Below are 23,393 nucleotides of genomic sequence, written 5' to 3'. Positions count from 1 at the left end.
ATTGTTAGTCATATTTTATGTCACAAATCAATAAAACAGGCATTGACAAAGAAACCAACCACACTTGTTACCTTCTACACAGATCATGGTGTGTCAACAAATATTTGACCATGCGTGCTGATCAATAACTTTTGTGTTTGATCTTTCTAAACGCAGAGACATTGGTCTACAAACAGGGCAACTACAACCAAATTCAAAGGTTTGTCAAAGTCAGATTTGTCAGTCCTTACCTTTATTTTATTCATCTTGTGCTCAAACATGGGAACACTTTTATGGATATTTCTAGTTTCAGGATTGTCAGGAACAACAGCTCTTATTTCTCAATCAACTTTGCAAAAGGTATGAGCTGGTATTTTATTATCATACATTTATAACATATTATTTTAACAAGTTTCAAATGTATAATGATTATTATTTATTCTTTAGTAATAATAGTAATAATGTAATAGTAAAATATATTTTAATGAGATATATATACAGTTTTAAAACTTTACCAGTTTAAAACGTTTTAATATAATTCATAAATACATTGATAAAGTAATAAAGGCTATAAAATGCAGACAAGTAAACCTTACCAGTTGTGATGAAACATTTATATTTTCTCTGTGAAATATCTATGATTTCTACAAAATTTAGCTAAAATGTTAATAATCTGCAATAAAAGCTATATTTTGTTTCACTTCTCAAGGATTTCTTACAGTCATTGAAACCACAAGATTTATTTTATTATTTTGATACTATTTCCTCTAAATCGGGTAAGTCTGATTTAAAAGATATTGAGTAATATTAAATAGTGGTCACGAATAAAGAGTCATTAGGTTCATACACGAGCCAATAAGATGACTGCATGATGACACTGGCAGCATGTTTTGTTCAGTGCCTCAGTTTGAGCTGGTGTGGGTGAAATGCTGTAGGAATGAATCCATCAGGGGGCTGTGGAGATGCTCTTTTGATGCCCAGGAAGAGAGTTTTGAGCTGGGACAACACAGAAGCGAACCACCAGTGTCCTGTCCCTCAACTCTGGAGATGGTCATTAACTCAACGGTCAGTGTGGTGAAGAAGAGGGACGATATGTGTTGTGAACAGCTGAAGTTACTGAGACCACCAAACACAAGAACTCTGCTCCCAGTCTGCCAGGGGAAACTGGTAATAACCGCATTCTATTCTATATGTGCCATACCATATATTTGCAGACATGTTACTCTTTGTGCAATTGTGGGGATTAACTCTCATTTATTCACCCCTACTGTTGTTCAAAACCTGTAAATCTCTTTCTTCTGTGGAACACAGAAGAAGATATTTCGAGAAAGTCTCCATGGTTTTGGGGTCGATTGTTGTTTGGTTAGCAACACTCTTCAAAATATAAAAAGTCATAGAGGTTTGGAATGACATGAGAATTTTTGGTTTTGGTGAACCATCCCTTTAATTGTCCCGTTTTGGAGTATGGGGCATTTTGTTTGGGTGACAAAAAAGCTCTGTTTGATTCATATGTGGCCCTTGTGTTGAATAGATTAGTACTGGAGGATGTGGCCCCTTTATTCATGTGGTTGGGGTCTTTACTCTTGTAGCCTGCATGTCTCATCATTGACTGTTTATTTTCCTAGCAAGGTCTGATACAGTCAGGGGAGAATAGGCTGTACATTCGCCCAATGCTTCAAAAACACATAGACACCCTGAAGGACTATACTGTGGATTTACCTTCCGGTGTACCTCACCTAATGCTAACCCATACTGTACCTGTGAGGACACGTCTAAAACAGCCCAAGAGTAAGTGACTTTTGCATTAGTCATATAAACAGTGTACAAAGGACACACAAGAGAGAGACATGGGCTATGTATAAACAAGCACACAAATGTGCTACTGTACACCAATTATATATAAGATGTGTGTTAAAATAAAATATAATTTACAAAGTGTAATGCTTACTGCACATGATTCACCTATACAATATATAAATAGAAAAATGCTGTAAAAAACTGAAACTTTCTGGCTGCTGGGGTGCCAGACATAAACCGTAAAAAATGCATTTTCCTGTAAAGAAATGTACATGTTTCCCCAGTTTTTTGGGGTCTTTTCTGTAATTTTATGTTTTTGATCGTATTTTCAAAAATAAACTGTAACAAAAAAATCTTGTAAAAATCTAGAAATATTTTCTAATAGCTGGGGCGTCAGAATAAACTTAAAAAGAATAGTTTTTCCCTGTAGAATTACATGTGTTTCTTTTAATTTTTATTATATTTTTTGACCGTATTATTTTAAACAAATCCATAAAAAATTTTTTTTAGATTATACATAGGAAAACTGTAAATAAATTATAGAACAATTCTGTGAAAATTAATTAATTCCATAGTTCTTTTTAATTTTAGGTCAGTTCAGGTTACGGAGAACAGCTCTGGTGTCAGAGGTCACACATCTAGAACTAGCAGTGGTGGTGGGTCAAGATGTCTATAATGTACATAGGCAAGATACTGAGAGATACATCCTCACCAACCTCAACATTGTAAGTGTGTTTTAATAACCATTCGACCTTGACAGACAAGATATTCTACAATGTAGGTAAAGCTGTAATATATACCTTGTTTGGCATACATAACAATGCCCATAGGCTTATTGTATAAAAATACTTTTCGAACTCACAGGCCTCTGAGCTCTTGAGAGATGTCACACTCGGTGCCAACATTAGACTTCATCTGGTCCGTATGATTATTCTTACAGAGCCAGAGGTAGGAAAGCACTGATTAACTATCTGCTGTACATCACAACCACTATACCAATACACACAGACTGTTTGAAGAGTCTCAGACCTGTTTAAATCTACAGTCAGAGATCCAGATCTCTGAAAACATCACCGCTTCTCTGAAAAGTGTGTGCGAGTGGGGTCAGAAGGTCAATCCTGAAGCTGACACTGATCCTCTTCATGCAGATCTGCTGTTGTATATTACCAGGTGCGGTCTGAAAGCGTATGTAGCAATTTTAGCTCAAATGCTATTTAAATGTATATGGCACTTTTCACAAATAAAAAAAATGCTATTTTGAAAAGTAATACTCAGACGGGTCAAACTAAACATTTGGGATGTGTACAACAACTCTTGTTTGTATTATATTATTATATTCTTGTATTAAACAAAAAACCTACACATTAACTGTTGGTTTAGAAAACGTACATCATTTTTCTTTGAAAAAAACGTTAGTTTTTTGCTTAAGCTAATGGGACACTAAAGAATACTCTATTCCTGAAAAGTGCTTTTAAAAGCTGTGGATTTTAATCAATAATGAATTATGTTGTCAAATTATGTAATAACTGGCTAGCTGTTAGAGGTCTTGCAAATATGTTAAAGTGCTAATTATTGAAATAAAATGATGTCATACTGTATTTATTTGTATAAACAATAAAGTATTGCAAAACAAGATAAAGGTTCGCAAAAAATGAAAACGCTGGGAAAAAGATCCCTAACAAAACTAAATAAATAAATATTATGCAGTAAAATTGTATAGATTTAATTTACAGTAAAACTAGAGATTTTACTATAGTAAACATTTTGATCAAGATATTTCTAGTAAAAGTATTTTGTACTAATGCAAGTAAAGCTATTAATTCTGTGTATTTATTTTTGTTCTATTTAATTTAAGTTTTGCTCAATAACTTTGTTTTCTCATTTTATTTAGCTTTTCATTAATTTTTGGTTTAGCAATTATGTGTGACATTTAGTTTAGTTTTGACTAAATTGTTTTGACATCATCCAGGTTCGATCTTGTGTTACCTAATGGAAATAAGCTTGTGAGAGGTGTAACTCAGCTGGGCGGAGTCTGTTCCACCCAATGGAATTGTGTGATTACAGAGGATACAGGCTTTGATCTTGGCATTACCATTGCACATGAGATCGGCCACAGGTATGTTTAAAGGCGAATTCGTTTCAAACAGGTAACCATTAAAACACGATGAACAAATTATTTCTCACTTTTTTTCCAGTTTTGGCATAAATCACGATGGACGAGACAACACATGCAGCTCTAGTGGGTTTATGATGGCATCTGATGGAGGTTATAACAGTGTAGATCTCACCTGGTCTCAGTGCAGCAGAGATAAGCTCCACAGCTTCTTCAGGTGTTACTCACTGAAAGCATGAATCTCACGAATGTGTTCATCTATTCTCATCTATCATAGTGGATAACATATCTGTATGTGTGAATGTGTGTAGTGCAGGTAAAGCAGACTGTGTGAAAGATGTCCCGGTGCTGGGAGGCACGGTTCAGGATTGGAGACCTGGTCTGTTTTACGGAGTGGACGATCAGTGCCGTATTGCATTTGGCAGTTCAGCTACTGCTTGCTCTTTTGTTCATGATGATATGGTGATTAAAAATGAGAATGATAAGAAATGATTAGCTTTAATGGTTGAATTAGCCATTTTTATAATGTTTTACTTGGGCAAGGTAACCTGCCGTGTTTTGTCCTGTCACATCAACCCCCACGAACGCAGTTCTTGTACCCGCCTGCTCGTTCCTCTTTTGGATGGAACAGAATGTGGAGTCAATCAGGTGATAAACTACTATAAACATTTTTTTAATTGTATAACACATTTTTTTATGTATAAGCTTCATTATGGACATACAGTATGTGGTTCCATATTTGTTGATGTGAGATTTTATTGTATGTAGTTTGTATTTAGTTTAGGTTTTTTGTTTTCGGTAACACTTTACAATAAAGTTGTAGGTTGCTAGTTAATGCATTAGCATTAGCATAGTTTATGTTACCTAATACTTTAAACTATTACTAATGTTAACAAATACAATCGCATTGTAGTGTAATTGTTTTCTATTTAAATAATGTCACATAAGAAATCCTTAGGAATCCGAGCCAAAATTGCTCTTAATTCCATGTTGCTCAGTGGTGTTTCAAGGGTCGATGTGTGTCTCCTTCAACCTTGGACACCTCCATGATGGTTCATGGTTCTTGGTCTTCCTGGTCTGACTTCTCTCCATGTTCAAGAACATGTGGAGGAGGCGTCACTCACCGCAAGAGACAGTGTAACAACCCCAGGTGGGTGAGATATAGGTGAAAGGTGCTGTATTTGTTTACTTGTGTTTGTTATTTTATTTTTTTGTATTTCAGACCAGCCTTTGGTGGTACAGTCTGTAAGGGTCCTGACACAGAAGCTGAACTTTGCAATCGACAGGTAGAGTTACTCAACCTCATCTTAAGCAAATTAAAGATTGCAGCATCTATACATTGTGATGTGGCTGTAGTTTTGTCTGCTGTTTCTCTTTCTTTTTTAATGATTTGCTTATAAGTTGGCAGGGTAAAACAATGTTACTTGCAATAAAACTATGGCTTTCTTTCTTCTGAAGAAACAAAAGATATTATGAAGAATGTAACAGAAAACCCTCAGTCCCCATTGACGTGCTTTGGTTTGGTGTCTTTACAACAGAAGTGAATGGGGACCGACTGTTTTTGTTCACAAACATTCTTCAAAATATCTTCTTTTGTGTTTTGTAGAAGAAAGAAAGTCATACAGGTTGGAAATGACAAGAGGGTGTCTAAATGATGACAGAATTAAAATTTTGTTGTGAAATTTCGTCTTGTGACCTGTTGTCGCTTGATACTTCAGGAAAACCTCAACAAATTTGGTTCATCATAAAAATCAAGTGACATTAGTGTTATTGTTTGTTGAAGCCATGTGAGACGACACAGCTGGAGTTCATGGCGCAGCAGTGCTCAGCTACAGACCAGCAGCCTCTCTCAGTGTCTGTAGACTCCACAGTCTACACCTGGATCCCCACTGTAGGCTACAGCTCAGGTGCATGTTACCATGAGCACATTTGCTTTAATTTAGTGTATGGATCTGGTCTATTGGGGTAGTACTGGGGTGGTAGCTCGATATCATGTCTCTGTAGATCCGCTTTCATTATACATAATATATTCATCTAATACACAAGTGAATTGTGTCTGCCTGCTCTTGTTCTCTTGTTTCTTTGTTTCAGGTGACTCTCAGTGTAAACTGATGTGTCGCTCACGGGACCAGGACTTCATGGTGAGTCGTGGATCTCAGTTCATCGATGGGACTCGATGTGAATCCAATAAATCTACACTGCCTGGTTCTGTTTCTGCATGTCTGGTTGGAAAGTGCCAGGTAACCCCACTATTGCATTTGTTTTGAAGGGGTCATATGGCGTGAACACATGTTTTTCTGTGTCTTTGGTGTGTTATAAGTTGCCCTTTGCATGTATTTGACAAGTAAAATTGCAAAAATTAAAGTGTCTGAACAAGAGATGCATTCTATCTAAAAGCGAATGCTGACCCAGATCTGCCTAAAACGCCTCTTTAACCACACCCCCACAAATCTACGTCAGTTTGTGGTATGAGTTGACTTAGACGGCCCAAATGTTTACGCAAGTAAGGTGGGCATACCTCTCAGTACAATTGCTTTGGAACCTGATGTTTCGAATATGGTAAGAAGCATTACATTTCCGTCACACGCTTGCAGTATTCGACCAATCAATACGCACTGGTTAACTGGCAGATCATAGCACACCTCGCTTTTCAGAGCGATGAGCTTTGTTAAAAATCTGCGTGTTTCAAAGAGGCGGGACAAAGAGGAGATAGAAACATGTACGGTATGTGGAAAATACAGCATTTTTTAACCTTAAATTGTGTAAACACATTGCATCACGTCCAAAACAATCGATAATATTCGTTTTGTCTGTGTCATATGACTCATTCAAAAAAAAATTGTGAGAACTAGATGTTGTTGGTTTGTCAATTTTTATAGGTATTACCTGTAAAAGATTTAATAAATCTATTTAATTACATTTTAAGTTTAGATCTTGGCCACCATTGAAGACAATAGTACGAAAAAATGCTTTATAATTTCTTTTTTCTGTTGAACACAAAAGACAATATTTTGAAGAATTTAGGAATGCAAACAGTTCTTTGACTACCATTGTCATTTTCTCTTCTATGGTTGTCAATGGTGGCCAAGAACTGTTTGTTTACAAGCATTCATCCGAATATCTTTGTCTGTGTTCAGCAGAACAAAGACATTTTTACAGATTTGGAACAACTCGAGGTGAGTAAATGATGACAGAATTTTAAAAAAGCTTTCAACTCTATATCGCCATCTCTGTCTGAAACATTAAATTTCAGGTTAAATCATTTCCTATGAAAGTATTTTACCTGCATAATCTTAAATCTATAATCTTAAATCTGGTCATTTTAAATCTATAATTTACCGTATTTGTTAGTTTATTTTTTTAATATAGCCATGTTGTGCAGGCACTGTCAAGCTTGTGCAGAGGAAGCTACTTTTCCCAGAGGGGAACTGTAATCCCCTCGTTGGTCCTGGGTTCTCCATCTGGGTGTGTGTGTGTTTTTTTTTGTCTGCGCGTGCTTGTCTGTGTGTGTGCGTGCGTGCGCGTCCGTGTGTCTGCGCATCCGTGTGTGTATGTCTATGTGTGTTAGTGCTTGTGCATATTGTGTATGTGTATTGCATTTGTATGCGAGGATGTCCGTCTTCTGTATTTTCAACTTTTTGTTGTTTTTACAGGTATAACTTTAATTGTTTTATATAAAGACAATATGTCTAATGTACAGCTGATCTGTAATGAAGAAAATTGTAGAAGCGCTATTTAAATAAAGTTGACTTGAAGCAAATAAGTTGTATTCTAATTCTGTTTGTTTGCAATGCTCCATAGCTGTTTGGCTGTGATGGAGTAATGCATTCCGGGAAGGTGGAGGATGGATGTGGGGTCTGTGGAGGCAACGGCTCCACCTGTCAAATCATCTCAGGCACCTATTCAGGTGGAGAGGCCAGAGGTAAGGCTTCACCCGGTTGCCTCAGAGTCACACTCAGACAAGTTTTTATCTTTTTGTGGTATGATATTAACATAATAACCATCATTGAGTTATAACATTCTTTTAACATTTTCGTTTCAAGAGTACATAACATTCCTCTCCCTTCCAATGAATGCCTCTCAAGTTCATGTGATTAACAAGAATTCCGTTTTTACACATCTTGGTGAGTCTCAGAGTACAGAAACATGTGTGTTGTGGATATAGTTCAAAGACAATATTAAAGAAATGTCCATATTTTCTTTACTTCCAGCGGTACTGTTAAACGGTAAGTATGTGGTCTCAGGAGATGAAAGTCCAGCGATGAACATCACGTACCCTTCACCTCTGGAGAAGAGCCCCATACGTTATCACTTATACCTGACACCTGACCATCTACCTCATTCTGAAGAGCTGATCATCTCTGGACCGGCCACAGACAAAATCCTCATACAGGTGCAGGACTGACTATGAAATGACTTATTTTACCATTTAGGAAAATATTGAGAGTTTATTTGTACGGTTTAGGTGTATTGTAAATATGGGAGAGAATATGGAGACCTCACCAGTCCGAACATCTCGTATCAGTACTACTCCTCTTATACTCTTCCTGTGGCTGCAAAGGGCAGATGGTCCACTGTCATTTCTCCCTGCTCGGTTACCTGTGGCACAGGTATTACATGACCAGTAACAAAAATACTTTGTTTCATTTGTTATTGTTACTTGTAAAAGCAGTTTCATCCAAAAGAATTCCATTCATCCATTCATCCATTCATCGTGCTCGAGTTGTTCCAAATCGGTATAAATTTTTCTGATGAACACAGAGAAAGATATTCTGAAGAATGCTTGTAACCAAACAGTTCTTGTTTTTTTTTGAAGAACTGTTTGGTTACAATCATTCTTCCAAATATCTTTCTTAGTGTTCATCGGAACAAAGAAATGTATATGCAGATTTAGAACAACTCCATGGTGAGTAAATGAAGAAAGAATTTTAATTTTGGGGTGAACTGATAAGTTTTAACTTCATGGAACAACATGAAAAAAGTTTTTTCAAAACTTTGTTTTGCAAAAGACAGCGAACAGCAGAACACACACAAACTGTCCGACACAGTTTCTTTTCTTTTGACTGGTAGTATTTTATTTGTTCTTTCTCTTACAGGAATCCAGAAAATCTGTCAAATGTGTGTGGATATGAACACACTTGACCGTCTAGAAGATGAGTTGTGTAGTTCATCCTCTCGATCACCAGATTCGCTGCAGCCCTGCTTCCTGCCAGACTGTCCATCCAGGTACATCTAAGAACCAAAAAAGATTATGCAATTGATCATAATAATCGATGATAATCAATCCGACTGGGCTCTAAATAACATTTTGACTAGATTGGATCCTAAATAATGCGATTAAATAATCTGATCAGTAGAAAAACATCTTTGCCCACATAAACAGTTTGTCTTCATTTGGTACTTTAACGATTGAATTCACTAATTTTTTTTATTGCAACAAATACAATGCCAGGTTATACAAAGAAGTCACCTTGAAATTTAAACTTGTGTAAAAAGAATTTACCAAGTAAGATAAAGAGGTTGATCAAAAAACAAGGTAAATGAGGCCCTTTTCACATAACGTCACGCATCTTCCATTCTGCTGCGAAGCAGTGTATCGTAAAGTCCGCTAGCACCCCTCAGAATGGAGTTTACCAAGTCCCTTGCACAGCTCCCACAAATACGGCTAGATGATGTACAACATCTTGCAGACAAAAGAAGATCAAAGTTAGATAAAGGATATAACTCTTCGTTGAACAGTACCTGTTTGATTATGAAGGTAAGTGTGAATGTTTTTTGTGTGTGTCTTAGCATAGGTGCTAGGATAAATGGTTAAGTAAGTGTTCTGTCAGATTTTTTCACTGTTGTTAAATTCCAGCGCAATGGAAAAAACAGAAGTTCTTCATTTTCTTCTCCTTCTTGTTTGTGTCAAGACAGATATTAAGATACAACATCAGACTGTTTTAGAAGTAGAAGAACAAACTAGACTATAGGTGCTGTACCGGTCTGCCATGTTAAATTGAACAAGGACTGCTTCATTTGTTGTTGTTTATTGTAGATGGGAGTTGGGTGAGTTTGGACCCTGCAGCGCCCCCTGTGGCGTGGGAGAGCGAGGGCGCTCCGTGACCTGTTTTCAGAGGCAAGGTACAGTTAATGTGCAATTGCCCGAGTCAGAGTGCACACATGACCCCAAACCCCCAAGTACTGAGACCTGTAACCTCCTACTCTGTCCTGCCAGGTGAAGTTCAAAAGCATAACTTTTAGATTTTATATATTTTTTTATTATATGCCCATGTATATTTGTCCTGGTGTATATGTGTGTTATAGGTGGGAGGTGGAAGAGCCAGGTGAATGCTCAGCTGTGTGTGGACCTGGAAAGTCCAGGAGAACGGTGTTGTGCGTCCGCTCTCACCTCGGGTTTGATTCTGAGGTTGATCAGAGCCTGTGCTATGAACCCAAACCTCCAGAACACATTCCTTGTGTGGTAGACGTGTGTCCAGTTGGATGGGATACAGAGAGAGACGTATGACAAAATACATTTAGTATTCCCACTGGTTTGCAAGAATACATGTAATGTGATCATGTGATCATGACATATCCTATCTAGGTCCAGATGACCCACGCAGATACCCTTGGTGTTATGCCCCGGTCCAGAATGGTTCCCGTTTATGTTTGGAGCCCTGTGATTGGCCAGTGCTCTAAGACCTGTGGGAATGGTAAATGTGCTAATATGGAAATGAATATCTGAACTATTATCGCACACAAAGTCACACGTTCTATATCTGCGCAGGATCTCAAGAGGTTTGGTTTTCTTGCGTGGATCACCAGTCACATCTAAATGTCCCAGAATTCCTTTGTGATCGTAGCAACAAACCAGAGCCTCACAACCAGCCCTGCAGTCAATCACAGTGTCCCGTGACGTAAGCATTGACTATATTCCATTTTATTGTTTTTAGATGTAAAAACAGTATAAATGTACACACTACGAGCGCATACGCATGTTGTCTATGTGTACAGTAGTTGGGGCTACATACAGGGAGTATGCAGTGTGTCTTGTGGCGGCGGAGTGGCGAAAAGAATATTGTACTGTTTTCAGGAAGGAGATGGAAACAGGCAAGTGATGGTCGGGAAATCCGCCTGTCAAGCTGTACCCAGACCTTCAGAGTTAGTGGAATGTAATACTGAAGCCTGTCCTGCTAGGTAAATGACTTTCACGTATGACTTTTACATGCACAAATTCTATTGAACATATGAATAGATTTACAGTAGAAGCATAGTGAAACTATTGTTCTCAATAGAATATTTATCTCTTAAAGGGATTCTTTTCTCTTCAGAACACAAACGATGACATTTTTAAGTATGCTGGTAACCATGACTTCCAGTATATGGACACAAAACCACTGAGACATTTCTCAAAATACCTTCTTTTGGGGGGGACGAGGACCAGAAATGGGTTGAGGTCTTATAATATAATGTTAATTCTTGGCATTTGTCTTTAGGTGGCAGGTTGGAGAGCAAGGCGAGTGTTCTGTGTCTTGCGGGATGGGTGTGGTGGTGAGGAGGGTGCTTTGCGCTCAGTATGTGGGAGGTTTACAGAGGGTCATGGAGGAGAACATGTGCGAGTCCGCAAAGAAGCCTCCGGTCACGGCCCCTTGTTACACACAGGCCTGTTATTTCCAGTGGGACGTCAATGACTGGAGCGAGGTACAGTAATGTGCAAATACATAGATGCATTGTAACATACCACTATGATACACAAAAAAAATATTTAAACATATTTAAATTTAAACATCTGACATTATTTACTCATCCCCTTGGATGAACTGTCACTTTAAATCACAATGTTTACAATATAGTTACCCTATTAAAATGAATAATATATAATTCTATACACAATGTCATGTTTTCCCTAATACAGTGTTCGGTGTCATGTGGTTATGGAATCCAATCTCGGACAGTGTCCTGCATGAGCCCGTCCAGCACTCTTCCCGTCAGTCCCTTTCTTTGTCTCCACTTGCCGAAACCCATTACCATCCAGGCCTGTTACAGCCCCGACTGTTCCCTAGCACAGAGTCCCACACCAGAGCCTAAAAGCGCCCACAGTGAGCAATCAGAGACACAGGGGGAAGAGAGGGCACGGAAAGCCCCTGGTGTACCTGCCAAAACCACACCCGCTTCTTTTCAGATAACCAATACAAAGAAAAGTTTCTCAAGAATTGTATCTACAGTGCCAGTTATGAGAAGCACGATGATCACACCGACAGAACCACCACAGACCAGTTAGGTGTCCCTTGTATAGCCATGTTTAAAAGGGACATATTGTAATTTTTTGTGGCTTTAATTGTGTATCTTCCCATTGGAAACAGTGACACACAATGACAACCAATCATAAATGATTTGATGTTTAATATGCTTTAATGTGGAACTGGGGGGTGGGCAGGTCTACAAAGTAAAAATGACAATGAAGTTCAAATGTACAATTTATGTGCATTTATGTTGCATAAACGTCCCTTTTCTTGATCAGGCCTCTGTGGTCGTCTCCTCCTTCAAGATTCAGGAACTATTGACCTACGCAACGTCACTCAAAGGAGGTGCATATTTGCTATTGGTCGGCCTCTCGATGAGGTCATTCAAGTTAAAATAGTTTCCAGCATTCTTAACTGCCAGCACAGTAAGTACCAACCTCAATTTATCTTCAGACTTGGGAATTTTATGGAGTAAGATATATTGTGTTCATTCTAGAGGACAATCTCGCCCTGTACGACCGACTCATACTGATGCGTCTCTGTGAGAGGATTCATGGTAAAACAGTGAGGTCACGATCCAATGTTCTGTTGGTTCGTCAAAGCCGTCTGACCCCTGGCAATGGAGTGCTACTATTTTATCAGAGCGTAAAGAACAAAAAAAGCCAACATGGGGGTGAGTGGATGCCATTTGTTCTTAAAGAGACATACACTCAAATTATATTTGATGATGCAGATTTTCTGCAAAATTTCAATGAAACTGGTTCTGGTTCTGGCTTCTTTGAAAGTACATTCAATGGCAGAGAAAAAGCATACAACTATTATTTGAAAGAATAAAGATTTGCATGTTGCCAAGCAGAGTGTGACGTTCAGCTGTTCTCCCCATCTGGAGTCATTGAGAATCCGATCAAGAGTTCAGCCGCCTCCCTTCTCAACACTCAGAGCTGCCGTGTTTTTATTGATGCTCCTCCTGCTATGAGGATTCAAATCAGAGCACTTTCTGTATTCAACAAGACAGACACAAACTCCACATACATACTGGTGAGTCCTTACATTTGACTGACAAATAAATAAAAAAAAACAGACCAGAAATTGTATGGCAATTGTTTTTTTTAGGCTAAATATTTTATACGTCTGCGTAATCCTATTGGTTAAGCTGCCAACATGTGACCTGCAACAACATTGTAAGCAGTGGCGGAGCTAGAGTTTTTCACATGGGGTGTTCCTGGGGGTGGCCAAGGCAACTTCAGTGGGTGCATAGACCATGATAGAAAGTCAGTGTGTAATAGTAAGGGGGCCCGGGAGAGGACATGCGCGGTTCACTTAGTTTTGTCGTGGCCACGAGATATTAACTCGTGGGAACGTGATATTATGTTGTCGCCACAACATCAGCTTGTTGTGATAACGACATCCTTATGTTGTGGCCACGCGATGTGAAGTCGTTCCCTCAAGATCCTATAATGTGGGAACGACATCCGTATCTCGTGCCCACGACTTCTTATGTTGAGGGAACGACATCCTTATCTTGTGGCCGCGACTTAGTATGTTGAGGGAACGACATCCTTATCTTGTGGTCAAGACTTAAATGCGTGCGCGTCTAAGCACCTGGAACAATCAGAAATAGATAGGACTATCATCATATTTATTTTTAATTAAGATATATCGCTGAACTTATTAAAACACACACATTCGTTTCCTTTTAGTAGTTTTTATTTTTTCCTGTGATAAATGAATAGGTTTAATTGCGATATGTCTGGGCTGCACGAACATGTCAAAAGCATATTTTTACATTATTCCCCTTGATATTGTAATTATTAAGAATGATTCGTTTTTACATTTTATAATGATTTCAAGGCTCCAATTTCGGCGCGGGATTGCGCACAATTTAAATCTTTTTAATAATGCGAGAAGTTCCGTCACAAGTGTTTCTGGCCTATTTGCTTCATCTCGGATTAAATAGTGAAATAAACCTACTGACGCGATTGAAATGAAATCAATATGTGAGACAGTCTGTCTATATAATTTAATTCCACAATCAGCGTACCAGTCTTCTCTGTCTTTAAATTCATACTGGCCCATATTGCTTTAGAAGTACTGCGCTTCTGGAGCATTCCGGCCGCATCTTGTCCGAAAAGCAAGTTATGAGCCGATTTCATAAAGAGATCTCGGATAATTCATGCATAATGTGTCCCAGGACTTGCCTAGGAGTGTAAAATTATCACGCAAATGTGTTGCAAGATCGTTCGATTTTGGTTCAGACTGCCAGTGATTTTCTGGAATGTGTGCGCGCGTTCACACACATATCGTAACGTTCCCGCAAATATACGTAACGTGTAATGTACTGTATTACGTGCTTTTTTTGATGAACGATTAGGGCTGTCATGTTGAATGAAATTCTCTTGCGGTGGTTTAGGTGGCTCAATAGCCACTTTCCTTATTGCCAAATATAGGCCCAAATACGATTTATTGTTGGGTTATTATTATGTAGTATATGTTGTTGCTTTTTAAATGTTAAATGCAATACTTTTCATTTATAAATGTATTGTTAATTGTAGAACAACTAAGACCAAATAATAATAATAATTAAAATAACAATATCAAGGGGAATATTGTAAAAAATATGCTTCTGACATCCCAGCCATATCGCAATTAAACCTGTTCATTTATCACAGGAAAAAATTAAAACGACTAAAAGGAAACGAATGTGTGTGTTTTTAATAAGTTCAGCGATATATCTTAATTAAAAGTAAATATGATGATAGTCCTATCTATTTCTGATAGTCCCAGGTGCTTAGACGCGCACGCATTTAAGTCGTGACCACAAGATAAGGATGTCGTTCCCTCAACATACTAAGTCGCGGCCACAAGATAAGGATGTCGTTCCCTCAACATAAGAAGTCGTGGGCACGAGAAACGGATATCGTTACCTCAACAAGCTGATGTCGTGGCGACAACATAATATCACGTTCCCTCGAGATAATATGTCGTGGTCTCATCATATTATCACGTTCCCACGAGTTAATATCTCGTGGCCACGACAAAACTAAGTGAACCGCGCCTGTCCTCTCCCGGGCTCCGTAGTAGTGATGCGAGGATGGCGGTTAAATCCGCGGGCGCTGCGGATGATCCTGGGGTAGGGTAATAAAAAAATACATTCTGATAAATTGCGGGTGGGTCAAGGGTGTATGATATCACATACAATATTAACAAAATTTCTCAAAAAATACGAATATGTTTTAAACTCATTTTTAATCAGCCGCTAATTTGCAGTAATTTAAAAGAAATGCGCCCGTGGCGGCGGTAGAGGACGGAAAGAAAGAAAAGTACCCTGTGGGAGCGTTTTCGCGAAATGATGTTTAATTAACAAAGTTCGGGAGGAGCCGGAGCATATAATCAGCCGGCTGGTCTATAATCAGCAATCACAGCTGTACACATTTAGCCCTAGCAAGCTCGCTAATAAATAGGGAAACCATCTTACCTGCTCGATCTCCTAAGATTAAGCATCGATACGCTTCTTTCGAAGCCATGTCCGAGGATTCTCTATGAGTAGGCTAATAATCATGTCTCGAACGTCTCGCAACTGCAATGCCCATCGACGCACACGCAAAACAGCAGCTTGTTTACATTATACATTTATTTCCGCTTTTCGACAAACATTTACAATGAAAACCAAACTCTTAATGGGTTCATCACGACAGGAAGGACGTCATGTATTTAAGGGACCTTACGGATCTTTAAACGCCGACCAGCCACGCGACAGGCCCGATCCGTAAAGCAACATTTCAAATACTTCTTCCCCGCAGCTTCGGGACGTGATAACGTATTCCCGCTGCAATAAGTAGCGCTCGTCACCTCTTTCGTTCCCTTATGCAAGTGCTGCCGGCATGCTAGCTCGCAACACAACGCCAGCTCGATGATAAACGCCGGCTCGTTGTAAACGCCAGTGCTGCTAGCGAGAGCTCACTGCTAAAGGGACGGCAGTGTTTCAGACGCAGGCTGTTGGCTACCACTAAGCATTTGCTATTAAGGCTCGCATGGTCGCCGCATTTTGAACCGATCAATAGGATACGCCAATACGATGTCGTTTCAACGGGCGTACATTTTTTTTTTTTTCGAAGAAGAGAAACAATCAACTTCGGGGAAATAATTAATTCTTGTTCCATGCAGTCACTCGGATTAACCCCAAATTAAATTGTGATAAATCACAATGTATTTATAAACCGAGTTTACTTGGTTTTGAACAGCCGAAACGCAAGAAGCTGGGTGAGTACAATCTTTTTACTCGAAAATACATTTAGTTTCATCCACCGTTATGGCGTTGCCTCTGCTGCGCTCGAGAATGGTATATCGCTGGCCGGCACGAGCACACTCACTTGGTTGTTTATTTTACAGGGACAATGTTTTATGTATGAACTCTGTGCCCGTGCTGTCCAGTGAACCAGTGTTGCCAATTCCTTTCATTTGATAGTAACTAAGCCTGCCCGAAAAATAGCTAAATGTCGCCAGATGACGTCAAGTGCTAAATTGCACATCAGTGACGTCACCGCGTAATATCGGACTAGCCATGCACTTTAGTTCCGCTTCATACTCTCTCAGTGGTTGTATAGAGCTTTGTTTTAAAGCAATACAGCCAAATACAAAATAAATATGTTCTTAATGACTTATTTTCTGTATCCGTTGGGCAGACAACAAGGCTTTGTAATGTGTACTAAACCTCGTTAACTGTACACCAGCAGTCTGTTTATGCGTCCATACAGTTATCACGTTTTAAATCGTAGATGCTCGAACAAGGTCAATGCTTGCCGCTGTTACTTTAAGTTAGACAGACAGCAGCAGGCCTAAGCATATTTACTAGTTGCTTCACCGTAAGATCTCCCTCGTCTCTCTACATGAACACAACCGCATCTTGGAATAAAACCCCAGCTGCTATGTTGACTCCGAAATAATTAATTGTGTTCAACCCATACAGTGTGCACAGCAATTTGAAGTTAAAACAGCAATTTATTGGGGTGTCCGTAAAACGCTCACCCTCCACAGCTAAGCATCTTGCACACTCCGGATTAACTCCATCTGCAAGCAGAGGTTTCAGAGGCATTATACGTTCACAAACCTCGCCATGCGTAACTCAACATCATCACATGCCTGCCAGCCATATGGGCTCTCGGGGAGTCCCTGGTCAGAAGCAAACAAGTCCACAGACTTCTGCATCAGATTCCGGCCGCACATGTCGACATTCCCTCACAAGAAAGAGCCACGATCGTCAGGTTGCAGTAGCAGGCCATCGGCAAGCGTGGGTAGCACCACAGATTCCCCGGATGCTATGGAACCCCTAGGCGGGACGTCCTTCACTCCGCATTCCAGCACAAGTCTCCCAATAATGCCCCGCCAGCAGCCGGCAATGCTAGTTACCCAGGAGACATAAGCTCACAAGCACCCGGAGCTCCGGTGCTTTCCCACCCATTCCCTGCCCCTGGCTCTTGACCCACGGCTCCTCCATCGACCACTAGCGCGAGGCTGCCTCAGCTAGCGATGCAGGTGCCGGTCCTCAGCCATATCACCGCCCCCTTAGAAGCCGCCGCTAGCGCGAGCATTGCTCCGCTAGCCGCTCAGGCGGCTGCAATCCCCTCCCTTTTCTCTCTCCCACAGAGGAGATCAAGCTTCACATTGGCCACGGCGACAGCAATGCCAGTGCCAATCAACGCACCAGCGTTTGAACCGCCCCCAGTCCCAGACAACATCAGATCTTGGCAGAAGTTCAGGCGGCTGGCACCCGAAGCAGACCCTTTGCCAACACCGGTACCTCCCTATTCAGAGCTGATATTCCGGTTAACCACCCCCTAAAAACTCTCCTCGATGCTTCTCTAAACTCCATCATCCAAGCCGTCTCCCTCAGGACCCTCCAATCTTATCTCACTGCATGGAAAAGCTTCAAGTCTTTTCACCTGGCGTTCAACCTTCCCTTTCCCGATTTTCTGTCCTCACCATCACCTCCTTCATCTCCTTCCTAAACTCTTCAAAAACCTCCAGGCCAGCTCAATTAAAGGCTACATGAGTGGAGTCCAGTTCTTCCACAAACTCGTATTCAATTCACCATCTGCACCCATAGCCAGCTCCCAAACATCTATGCTTATCAAAGGCATTCAACTTACCCAGCCTGCTCGCCAGGATGCAAGGCAACCCATAACCCTGGATATACTGACCAGATGCATTTCCACCCTCCGTAAAGGATACCACTCCAAACACGTCGATCGCACACTCGACACCATGTTTATCCTAGCATTCTTCGGATTTCTAAGATGTTCAGAAATTTCCACAACATCCACTTTCAACCCCCTAACCCATCCAACGGTATCCGACCTGTCAGTAGTCGATTCAGAGAGGATATCATTCTCCATTAAACAGAGCAAGACGGACCAAACCAGGAGAGGACATTTCATCTATATATTCAATCTCCACTCACCAATTCAACCTTACCAGACCCTCTTAGCCTACCTCCACTTCAGGAAATCCCAGACCAAAACCACAACGGATCCTCTATTCGTCAACGAGTCTAACCGCCCAGCTACACGCTTCTGGTTCCAAAAGCACCTAAAAGCTGTCCTGCTCCTATCCGGTATCCCCGCAGACCACTTTTCCGGCCACTCCTTCCGCATAGGCGCAGCAACCACAGCAGCCCAAAAAGGCCTCTCGCAGTCTCAAATCCAAGCACTAGGGCGCTGGACATCGGAAGCTTTCAAGAGCTACATCAGGTCAGATCGCTCTATCATCAGGGAAGCCCATCGAACGCTCATTTCCAAAATCATCTAGAGAATCCATACGCGAACATCCTCCATGCCAGCCTAAATCTCTCTAACAGGAGATCTCACCACTGCTTCAACCGGCTCAGGGGCCAGTGCCCAAGTCTCAGGCTCTGCAGCAGTAGATTTAACAGCAGGAGCCAACATCGCAGCAGCGACTACCCTGGCAGAGACCAGCACTCCCATTCCAAGCAAAGAAGTCAGCGTCACAACAGCCTCAGCCAAGGCCAGCATTTCCACTTCAGGCATGGAACCAAGTGCTGCAACTAGGAATCATCCGCAGCACTTCTGTCACAAGCGCCAAAGCCAGCGTTGCAGCAGGGATCGGCTCCACAGACGCCCATGGTTCCATGTAAGGCGCAGAAACCAGCGTTGCAGAAGGGATTGGCTCCTCAGACGCCCATGCACCTACCACAAGCACCGAAGCCAGCATCGCAGCAGCGATCGCCTCCGCAAAGGCCCGTGCTCCCACCTAGGGCGCAGAAGCCAGCATCACCGCAGTGACCGCCTCCACAGAGGCCAGCACTTCCATCTAATGTGCAGAAGCCAGCGTCGCCGCTGCGATCGCCTCCACAGAGGCCAGCGCTTCCATCTAATGCGCAGAAGCCAGCGTCGCCGCAGCGATCGCCTCCACAGAGGCCAGCGCTTCCATCTAATGCGCAGAAGCCAGCGTCGCCGCAGCGATCGCCTCCACAGAGGCCAGCGCTTCCATCTAATGCGCAGAAGCCAGCGTCGCCGCAGCGATCGCCTCCACAGAGGCCAGCGCTTCCATCTAATGCGCAGAAGCCAGCGTCGCCGCAGCGATCGCCTCCACAGAGGCCAGCGCTTCCATCTAATGCGCAGAAGCCAGCGTCGCCGCAGCGATCGCCTCCGCAGAGGCCAGCGCTTCCATCTAATTCGCAGAAGCCAGCGTCGCCGCAGCGATCGCCTCCGCAGAGGCCAGCGCTTCCATCTAAGGCGGCGAAGCCAGCGTTGCCGCAGCGATCGCCTCCGCAGAGGCCAGTGCTTCGTTTCCTGCCACCTACGACTTTCCACGGAAGCAAGCATTACAGCATGATCACCCCAGCAGGAGCCTCCATCAGGCGCTCCACTACAGCCGGCTCCCTCCTTCAGTCGCCTCTTTCCAGTATAAGTCTCAACAACAGGGACACACACAAAGACATGTTCATTTTGGACGGTTCCCGAAAAATCCATATTAGGAACTCTCCCTACGCACTACTACCAGCCACTCGTGGATTCAAACTTCTCATCACTGCAGCAGACACCTTTCACCTTCTCAGTCTCAACCATCCTCGGAGGAACCCCTACCCCTTCTTGTCTCATAACGAACCACATCTCCTAAGGAGCCCACATCCTCTCGTCTCAACCCGAACGCAGGCCACGCCTCCGCAGCGCTCAGCATCGCTTTGGGGGGTATGCGTACTCCGGCGGCAGTCCCACTCCCGCTTTATGGGGGTGTGCTCTGGGCTCAGACCGGTTCCGAGCTCGGCGCACTCACTCGTACCAAGGTAGAGTGTTTCGGGCTCGGATAGATCTGGCGAGCTCTGAGCCCGCTTCCCGGACAGCACGCCAAATACGCATAACCTTCATAACCAAGCTCTATCATTATCCCTATCAACATCACTGTTATATGTGTAGGTGAACTCGTGAAATGATGTTTAATTAACAAAGTTCGGGAGGAGCCGGAGCATATAATCAGCCGGCTGGTCTATAATCAGCAATCACAGCTGTACACATTTAGCCCTAGCAAGCTCGCTAATAAATAGGGAAACCATCTTACCTGCTCGATCTCCTAAGATTAAGCATCCCTCCTCCACCCCTACTCCTCTCCAAAGCTAAATATCCCGCAGGAACCCCGGGGGGTGTGCTCTGGGCTCAGACCGGTTCCGAGCTCGGCGCACTCACTCGTACCAAGGTAGAGTGTTTCGGGCTCGGATAGATCTGGCGAGCTCTGAGCCCGCTTCCCGGACAGCACGCCAAATACGCATAACCTTCATAACCAAGCTCTATCATTATCCCTATCAACATCACTGTTATATGTGTAGGTGAACTCGTGAAGTGGTTTTAACAAGGATGAATCAAGTGCTGGGTATTTAATATTCAACGACTGTGAGGCAATGTATGTATATGAAAGCAATAAGACTGGTATCTCTTATATGGTACATCATGTGTGTGATAAATCGAAAGATTAGATTTAAGCATTTACGGACAAAGACAGTGCTATAAAATTTACTGAGTAATTAAAGTGACGATCGTATCCGGGTCGGGTGCGGATATCTATATCAGAGAAAATTATACATGCGGGCGGGTGGATAATTTATTTGAAGCAGCGGATTCGGGTGACATTTTAGCTTATCCGCGCATCTCTAGGTGTAACCCTAACCTGGTATCAAAAGAGAAATAATAATTTACTTAACCTGGTGTTTGTAACGTGATTTGGCTTAAAAAAATATTCACATACCATGAATTGTCAGAGTCTGTATCTCGTAACACACAAATCGTTACATGGCTGGCAGAACTATGGAGTAACTTAGCTGTATTTTATTAGCCCTTTATGATATGTAAACAGGCTATTTGCAATTTAGGTAATCTTTTGAGTATCACGACCAGATAAATAGCTTAAGAATTTCAAAGTTAGCTTAACATTAAAACACTGGTGGTGGCTGTAGCTGACGTTAGCCTACATTAAGTAAACAGGCAAATAGTGTAATGTATTGGCACTGCACTGTTTATGTGTATATAACTAGCACAAATGTAACGTTAAACATAATGTTTATTGTTTAGGCTAAATCGGGAACCGATCTCTCTTATCTGATAACCCGTCAAAGCGCCAACATTCGTGTTTACTCATACAGCGACTTAACTTTCAAAATGATTTCCGCAAACAAAATCCCGAAGCCTAGTCTTAAAACTAACCTTATATGCGAAATTTCATTATTCTTCTGTTACTCGCATCACTTTTGTTCTTGATTAATTTGAAAGCTGCGCGCGGGAAGGACGCTTTTTCACCAAGTGGTGAAATGAGATGTCAATCATCATTAAACTGCCCAATAAAATGTGAGGTGGCACTTGGGGTGGCCAATCAAATGTCTGAGGGGTCCAGTGCCACCCAGGACACCCCTCTTGCTCCGCCACTGATTGTATGGTGGTGAAAAATGTGAGAGAAGAAGAACCACCCACTGGCCCAATGGCGGACTCCAAGTTGCATGGCGAAGGCATGGGCTCTTTCTATCTTTCCAGTGCTCTGGGTTGTTATTTTAACATTGCGTAACTTATCTGACTCCAAAAGATAAAAAGGAAAACCTTGTTGGATGATATTTGCAATTTTGGTCAATGTCTGATTCTTCTGCCTTATTCTAAATTACATTCATTCATCCGATTCTCAGTGTCGCTTCGTCTCACGCTGGCCGTAACACGTGGATCTCACGGTCACAAACTCGTCAGTCTTGGTCACTGCCATAGGTTCTATGACTAGTAATATACAGAGAGCATTATTTTATCTAGTCTCCTTAGACTATAAAAACTTAATTAAAGTAAAGATTATTTCTAACGGGAGGTCATGACCACTCCATAGAGATAAATACAAGAATCTTACTTCCTCTGATAGTAGCTTTGTATAATCATGCCATAGTTTTCTATGTACAGAATAATATTCCAATAACCAGAGGTTTGAGACTTACCCTATTTAGATTGGTCAACAACAACATACTGTATGTGTTGTTCTAAACGGTAATATGAGCCCCTTCGGTCTAAGTACACATAAACTAATGCCAAGTTGTTAGCCGTAGCTCTAAAATCTCGGCTGGCGTGCCCCAATGCTCCATCTTATACAGGATTTTAGTCCATCACTAACCTGAACGTAGATTTGCAGTAACAGCGGATATGTTATCTACTATACTTCATAAATTAAGAATAATGCAGAACTGGTAAATCAAAGGTTGCTGGTTCGATCCCAGATCGTTGCTGGTCCTTCAGCAAGACACTTTACTCCATGCTGCTCCAGGGGGATTGTCCCTGTAGTAAGTGTAATAAGTCCCTGTGTAAATCGCTTTGGATAAAAGCGTCTGCCAAATGACTAAATGTAAATGTACTATATTGTTATCTCTGATGCTCTGGGAATTTATGATGCAAGCCTGTTTTCCTTCCCCTGACCAGATTCGGGATGTGGATGCATTAAAGACGACGGTTTTCAGAGGGAATCAGCTCTTTCTGTGGAGCTCCTCAGGAAGCCGAGCTGAAGTTGAATTTCACGGGGAATATCAGCAAACCAAGGGAACATTCAGAGCAGCGTATTCACATATTAGCACATCTGAAAAGGAACTGGTGTAGCTTCGGTTCTCATTTGTAGACCATTAAAGATGTTTGAAGTGTCATAATTTAGTCAATAGTAAAAAGAATCATTCCAGACAATATGGTTTATTAACTACATCAAACATATATAATCTGAAGTATTCTGTCTGGTTTTGTCATTCCATTTTCAAACAA

At 41.5% G+C, this 23,393-nt stretch overlaps 1 protein-coding gene across 2 annotated transcripts; it reads left to right on the top strand.

Annotated features, from left to right (window-relative positions):
• The first annotated feature begins 164 nt into the window (after positions 1–164).
• adamts13 (ADAM metallopeptidase with thrombospondin type 1 motif, 13) lies at positions 165–23,366 on the top strand. Of its 2 annotated transcripts, none has more exons than XM_056730017.1 (31): positions 165–339; positions 689–755; positions 878–1,146; positions 1,605–1,767; positions 2,368–2,501; positions 2,641–2,724; positions 2,822–2,946; positions 3,746–3,892; positions 3,972–4,106; positions 4,201–4,351; positions 4,433–4,537; positions 4,888–5,039; positions 5,112–5,175; positions 5,673–5,796; positions 5,981–6,129; positions 7,691–7,811; positions 7,933–8,013; positions 8,101–8,282; positions 8,355–8,499; positions 8,986–9,115; positions 9,927–10,106; positions 10,196–10,391; positions 10,476–10,584; positions 10,659–10,788; positions 10,889–11,068; positions 11,368–11,572; positions 11,787–12,147; positions 12,393–12,539; positions 12,611–12,787; positions 12,971–13,152; positions 23,064–23,366. In XM_056730017.1, exons 1-31 carry the CDS (start codon positions 259–261, stop codon positions 23,235–23,237), a joined length of 4,650 nt encoding a protein of 1,549 aa, XP_056585995.1. In that variant the 5' UTR covers positions 165–258; the 3' UTR covers positions 23,238–23,366. The 2 variants fall into 2 exon arrangements, with proteins under 2 accessions (XP_056585995.1, XP_056585994.1); XM_056730016.1 differs by having other exon boundaries at positions 10,886–11,068.
• The last annotated feature ends 27 nt before the right edge of the window (positions 23,367–23,393 follow it).

The sequence above is a fragment of the Triplophysa dalaica genome, chromosome 18 (genome assembly GCF_015846415.1).
Source record: "Triplophysa dalaica isolate WHDGS20190420 chromosome 18, ASM1584641v1, whole genome shotgun sequence".
Lineage (NCBI taxonomy): Eukaryota > Metazoa > Chordata > Actinopteri > Cypriniformes > Nemacheilidae > Triplophysa > Triplophysa dalaica.
The sequence above is the reverse complement of the archived record's forward strand: the minus strand, read 5'-3'. Positions and strand labels throughout refer to the sequence as shown.

What these genes read in the sequence shown, in the direction of transcription:
- adamts13 (XM_056730016.1), top strand. Translation starts at nt 259, where the DNA reads ATGGGAACACTTTTATGGATATTTCTAGTTTCAGGATTGTCAGGAACA. An exon ending in CAGTCTGCCAGGGGAAACTG is followed by an intron (nt 1,147 to 1,604) that starts GTAATAACCGCA and finishes TTATTTTCCTAG; the next exon opens with CAAGGTCTGATACAGTCAGG. An exon ending in GATGGGATACAGAGAGAGAC is followed by an intron (nt 10,392 to 10,475) that starts GTATGACAAAAT and finishes TATCCTATCTAG; the next exon opens with GTCCAGATGACCCACGCAGA.